The sequence below is a fragment of the Mesocricetus auratus genome, unplaced genomic scaffold (genome assembly GCF_017639785.1).
Source record: "Mesocricetus auratus isolate SY011 unplaced genomic scaffold, BCM_Maur_2.0 contig_11935_pilon_subseq_51741:77401_obj, whole genome shotgun sequence".
Taxonomy (NCBI): Eukaryota; Metazoa; Chordata; class Mammalia; order Rodentia; family Cricetidae; genus Mesocricetus; species Mesocricetus auratus.
Window position 1 is genome coordinate 19,856 of NW_024430419.1, and position 5,806 is coordinate 25,661.

A 5,806-nucleotide genomic window follows, 5' to 3' on the forward strand; every position below is an offset into this window, starting at 1 on the left:
CCTGAAAATACCAGCCTCACATTTTACCCCTGGGAATATTCCCTTTTATCAGAGCTAATGGAAGCATCAGGATCTAGAATACTTGGAGAAATCTCCTGTTTCTTATCTCAGGGGAGATTCCAGAATTGTGAATGGAGATCCAGAGAAAGATGAGCTAACTTAATGGAAGATTGCATATGAGGAGGACTAACTGGACTCCTGCATATCTGTTCTCAGTAGGAACCTTTCCATCTGACCACTGAGAGCTGAGGATCCGGTCTCTGCCACCTCTATCATTGCAGTGAGAAATCTGTTCATTATTTCCTTTATGCTTCACAATGGAGTTATCAGCTCATCCGCATAAGACAGAAGAGGCACCTGTGTGGATGAATCTTTTCTCTCATATGGAGGACACATTCACCTAGGCTTGATATTCCCAGGGAGACATGAACTCAGACCCCGCCCTTTTCTTACCTTTACTCCTCCTCTTCCATATTAGAAAAGTCACCACAGCTCCAGTAAGCACCACTCCAAGACCCAGGCCAGTAACAATTGGCATGATGGGGAGAGAGGGCTGAGGAGGCTCTGACAGAAGATTGGAAGGAACAGTGAGGACTCTGACCTCCAGATGTCATTCTTGACCATGTTCCGGTTCTCTGAATATTCCCAACTCACTGAGATAGGCTCTGTGGTCACTCCTACTCCTTACCCCATCTCAGGGTGATGGGCTCACGCAGCCCCTCATGGTCCACATGACATGTGTATCTCTGCTCCTCCCCAGGAGACACCACCACAGCTGCCCACTTCTGGAAGGTGCCATCTCCTGCAGGCCTGGTCTCTATCACCTCCACGTTCTGTATCTGATTGTTCCCATCCCTCTGCCAGGTCAGGGTGAGCTCAGCATGGTAGAAGTTGAGGGCCCAGCATCTTAGAGTGACATTCCCATCAGCTCTGACCTTATGGGTCACATGTAATTTCAGGATATCTGAGGGAATAAATTGAAAGGTTCAGGTGGTTTTTTTACGCCTTTTGAAGATCTGTCAAGGTTCATGTAACCATTTTTCGAATGGATGGGACTGTTTGCTAGAAGGAAGAGATGTCAACACAACACTCTAAGCTAATAGCAGGACAAAGATTGAGTAATCTGTCCATGGAAAGTTTCAGAATCAGTGCAAGTCAGCACAGAGCGGGAGACTCCAGATCTCCCTCTAGGAATAAGGACTTTCTCCCTAGATGCAGACTGAGACTCAGCTACACTGGGTCAGATCACAAATGTTCATGGGCAGTGAACAGGCCTCACAGAGGTTAGATTCAAAATGCAAATGGAAAGGAACTGCTGCTTAGCTGGCAGACTGAATATCGAGAGAGAAAATTTATATCTCTGGAGATTCCCTCTCTCTTGTTGAGTTAGGAAACCCATGACACCCTTCCCCTTTCATGCAAGACCAAGTTACTATTCCAACTTCTCCCTGCTGAGGAAGAATCCACAGGGTAAAGAGGCTCCAGTTATGGAGCAGGTGTGGCAGTTTCTTTCCTTACCTCTTCTCAGGAAAAAATCCTTCCCATAGTCCAATTGATGGAGGATGACGTTCTCACAGCTTTTCATTACGGTAGAAATGAAAAGTTTTGGAAATGTTGCCTTTTCCCACTCTTCCCTTAGGATCTCACTTTCTTTGCCAACTACAGTCCAAGTGCTCAGGTCCTCATTCAGTGTGATGTAATCACGGCCATCAAAGACAAATTTAAATTGTGCACGACTGAATTTTTCTTCCGGCAGCACATCGCAGGCAATCAGCATCTGCATTGTGTGATATCCTGTGGAAACCCCTACTCTCAGACACTCTCACAGGGCCATGGTCCTTGGGACCCTCCTGTGACTCGGTACCTCCCACTTGATGTTGAAAATGGGCACATTTACAAAGTTTAAATTGTGCAGAAATCTAGGTCAATGTCTCAAGGCTCTCTGTAGGCTAATCTACATGGATCTCATTTCACAATATATTGGGATATGGGGAACTGGAGCAAACACATTGGGAGCTTGAAGTTGAGGATTTCTGATTCATATTCACTCACCAGTTTCACTTTGATTGTAGAGGTGAAGCACTGTCTCCAGGAAGTCTTGGTAGATGTCAATTAGTTTCCGAATGGCCCTTGTCTCACTATCCCAGTACTCTGGCTGCTGCTGATCCACCCAAGGTGCACAGTGCTCCAGCCTTCGTGCCTCTGCTCTGCTGTTGAATCTCTCAATAAGAATGTCATCCAAGTAGACACCAAGGATGAAGTCGGGCTCCAGGTCATGCCAGGTGAGCAGAGTTTGCAAATAGCTCAGGGAGTGTGAACCTAGGTGCAATGGGTCTTTAGGTTTAGTCCTCCCACCCAGTGTCCTGTGCTGCTCCCCAGTCTTCCCAGGAGAGCAGAGAACAGGAGACAGGGGACAGGGGACAAGATGTAAAATAAGTAAGGTCCTAGAATGTTCTGTCTGGACTAGGGGAGAGGATGACTTACCTGTGCTCCAGCCCCAGATGTGTAATCTAGTTTTTTTCCCCTACTGGCACCCACACTCACCCTTTGGATGCCTGGTCATTGTGAGATTGGCCAGGATCAGCAGGAGGAGAGCCTCGGGAACAAAGGCTTTCATTCTTCTTGAAGAGTAGACCCCGAGTCTCTGCTTGTGTGCCTTCAGTTTATAATCATGATATGGTGAAGGCTAATTGGCTTCTCTAAGAATCCCAATGGTAATGAGAGAGAAATTTGTAGTTGAGTCATGGAAAGATGAACTCCTGGAAGGAAAATCTCCAGGGCCCTGCTTTCCCAGCTCAGACCCAGCTCTGGGACCTGGGATCCTAGCAGCAGTGCATGGAGACAAATTAGTTACCCTGGTCATTGTCCACCTCATACTGGTCAAAATATCCTTTTGAGTCCAGTCCAGAGGCCATTGAGTCAGCAATTCTCTGAGGAGAGATTTCATTTTTGTATGCTGTGAATATATGATTCTCTTATTGGTTGATGAATAAAGCTGTTTTGACCAATGGACAGGCAGGATATTGCCAGGTAGGAAGTATAGGCAGGGCTACCAGACTAGGAGAAAGCTGGGATGAGGAACACAAACAGTGAAGCGAGTCGCCAGAGAGAAGCCATGTTGCTACCGGGAATGTAGGACATCCGGGCATTCTCCAGTAAGCCAGGACCACGCTGGAGATACATAGATTAATAGTTATGCTTAATTATTAAAAAGAGAGATAGCCAATAAGAAGTCTTAGCCACCAGCCAGACAGTTTATAGTCAATAAAAGCCTCTGTGTGTTTATTTGGCACTGAAAGGCTGCAAGACTGAGCAGGGCAGAAACTTCCATCTACAATTCTCACACTGAGACATCAGGATGTCTACATAGCCTTAGGAAGGCATCAAAAGTGCTTATGCTTGTGTGGATTATGTCAGTCCTTGCTCACTAGGTTAGGAACAGAGAATCTTAAACATTTGCTTTATTGAACATTAAAGATAACGTGCATGTAAACGGAAGATTTACAAAAACAATAATGTGGTGAAATTGATAGATCTTTCTCACTAGACATTCTTAGATTCTGATTCTCCCTTTCAACATTTTATTGCTATGTGCAGTATAGGAAAAGCATCTTCACAAAACTGTACAGGGTTGATATGTTTAAGATATATTTTTATGTGTATATTTGGTTGTGTATGTGTGTGTGTGTGATGGTTGGAAGTACAGTTGTCTGTGGAGGCCAGAAGAAACTCTTGGCAAATCTGGAGTAGGAGGGACAGAAGGTTGTGAGCTTACAGACTTCAAAGACTCCAACTGTGGTTGTCTACACAGTTTAGGCATCTCTCCAGCCATGGGGGGTGTTTTTATTAATATCTTCAAATTTTTGTAGCCTTTTACTTCTTTTTCTTTCTTTGTTTTTTTTTTCTTGAGGTAGTCCAGGAAGTCACAGACATCTACATGCCTCTGTCCCCTGAGTATTGAGAGAAATCCTTAGGTCACCAAACTGGGCACACTGAAGATTTTTATCTTGAATACTTCACTAGGTTCATTCAGGTGTTACTCACAATCTGGAACTTAAAATACCATCATGTCCTTCAAAGTAGCTGCATCCATGTCCTTAGAAGAATCAAGTTCTCTGAGTTCATATTATCGTATTAAGTTTTATTTTAGAATTTAGAATATTATTGAACAAGCTGGTCAGTGTGCATAAATTTAAATGAATCTTCCCCCTCAATGATGGGTAGAGAATCAGTGTAGAATTTTCCAAATTCACTCTGATGTCTGGGATGAGCCTGACTGGTCTCTAAGAATTCCCAATGGGGGTGAAGTTGACCAGAAGTGCCATGAAAAGATTAAGTACTGGGGAGCTCACAGATTCCAGGCTGACAGCTGGGGAACTGCATGAAACCTAACCAGGACTCCTGATGTGGGTGTCAGTTGGGGGACTCAGGCAACCTATGGGGCCACTGGCAGCGGAACCGGGATTTATCCCTAGTGCATTAACTGGCTTTTCTGGAACCCATTTCCTATGGAGGGACACAGTCTCAGTCTAGATACAGGGAGAAGGGCCTTGGTCCTGATCCAAATGATGTGACAGTCTTTGATGATCCCTCATGGGAAGCCTCACCCTCTCTGAGAAGTGAATGGGAATGGGATGGGCAGATAGTAGGGGGAGAGACGGGGGTTCTGGGATTGGCATGTAAAATAAGATTGTTTTAATTTAAATAAAAAATTAACAACAAAGATTAACACCTGGGAGAGGAATCTGAAGAACCCTATTTCCACACTACACCTCCAGCTCTGAGAGCAGTGTCTGGGGACAAATTACTCACCCTGATACCTGTAATTGTCCTGTTGACAACATCCTTCTGCATCCTGGCCCAGGTGCTGATCTGGCTGACAGAATCAAGGAAGCAAATGAAAGCAAAGACCTATGTCTCTCACTGAAGTGTGCAGCTCTGATCCCTGATCTGGGTTCCCATGGCCTCACTGTTATCTCATGGCTCCTTCCTAGCCAGCACAGCCCACCTGCAATAAGCCTTAACTTCCTGGTGATCTCATCTCACAGGAGTTTGGGGGAGGCAAGGAAATTAGGATGGGAGCTGGCTCCTGGGTCAGTGGCCATACAGTTCACATCACCAAGAACACAGAGGAGAAGAGACAGGAGCTGAGGAGGATAATGTGTTACTGGCAGAAATGTGATGATTCCCAGCTCAGACATCAGTACAATATCTCCACAGGAAACCAGGCAGTTGCCTCCACACACCCCCAAAACCAGGCATCTACCACAATACTCTGGACTCCTCTAGGGGATCCTCGAAACACATGATATTAAACAAATTGGGAGTGCATTGGTCACCAATTCCTATCTCTGAGACTTAGGACCCAGAAGTCATTCCTAATTCCATTGTATTGGATCCTGTACTGAGGTGGTCTGCCATTGTCACATCTATCATTAATTAGTTCTGATGTTAACTTGATGCAAATCGGACACACACACACTGCAGGAACCTGGCAAAAGCCTTCAAGACAGAAACCAAATGCTTTCCCTTCCTGGTGCTCTCCTGCCCTCTACTGGCAAAGCTTCAGGTTCAGCTGGCAAAGCGTATACTTATTGGACTCAAGCCCGTTTTTGCATCAGTAGCAGCAAAATCATTTCTCACCCAATAGGAACAATACCTGAAGCTTCTAGCAAGCCGAAGCCAGGAGACCACACACCTATTAATGTGAGGGTATTAGTACACTGAGATACTTATCAAGTACATGGTTTTTGCTTTGTAATCAGTATATTAAGGAGACATTCACACATTTCAAAGATGGTTTGAA

The 5,806-nt window shown here is 45.0% G+C and overlaps 1 protein-coding gene across 1 annotated transcript; it reads right to left on the reverse strand.

Moving 5' to 3' along the window:
- Nucleotides 1–400: 400 nt before the first annotated feature.
- On the reverse strand, nt 401–2,915 carry LOC121138056 (patr class I histocompatibility antigen, A-126 alpha chain-like). The gene is made up of 5 exons (XM_040740879.1): nt 2,855–2,915; nt 2,053–2,319; nt 1,519–1,794; nt 689–964; nt 401–564 (listed from the first exon to the last, which is right to left on the reverse strand). The coding sequence occupies exons 1-5, from the start codon at nt 2,913–2,915 to the stop codon at nt 401–403; spliced, it is 1,044 nt and encodes a 347-aa protein (XP_040596813.1).
- Between the last annotated feature and the right edge of the window lie 2,891 nt (nt 2,916–5,806).

What these genes read in the sequence shown, in the direction of transcription:
- LOC121138056 (XM_040740879.1), bottom strand. Translation starts at nt 2,915, where the DNA reads ATGGCCTCTGGACTGGACTCAAAAGGATATTTTGACCAGTATGAGGTG. An exon ending in TGAGGTGGACAATGACCAGG is followed by an intron (nt 2,320 to 2,854) that starts GTAACTAATTTG and finishes CATTGCACCTAG; the next exon opens with GTTCACACTCCCTGAGCTAT. An exon ending in CTACAATCAAAGTGAAACTG is followed by an intron (nt 1,795 to 2,052) that starts GTGAGTGAATAT and finishes GGGTTTCCACAG; the next exon opens with GATATCACACAATGCAGATG.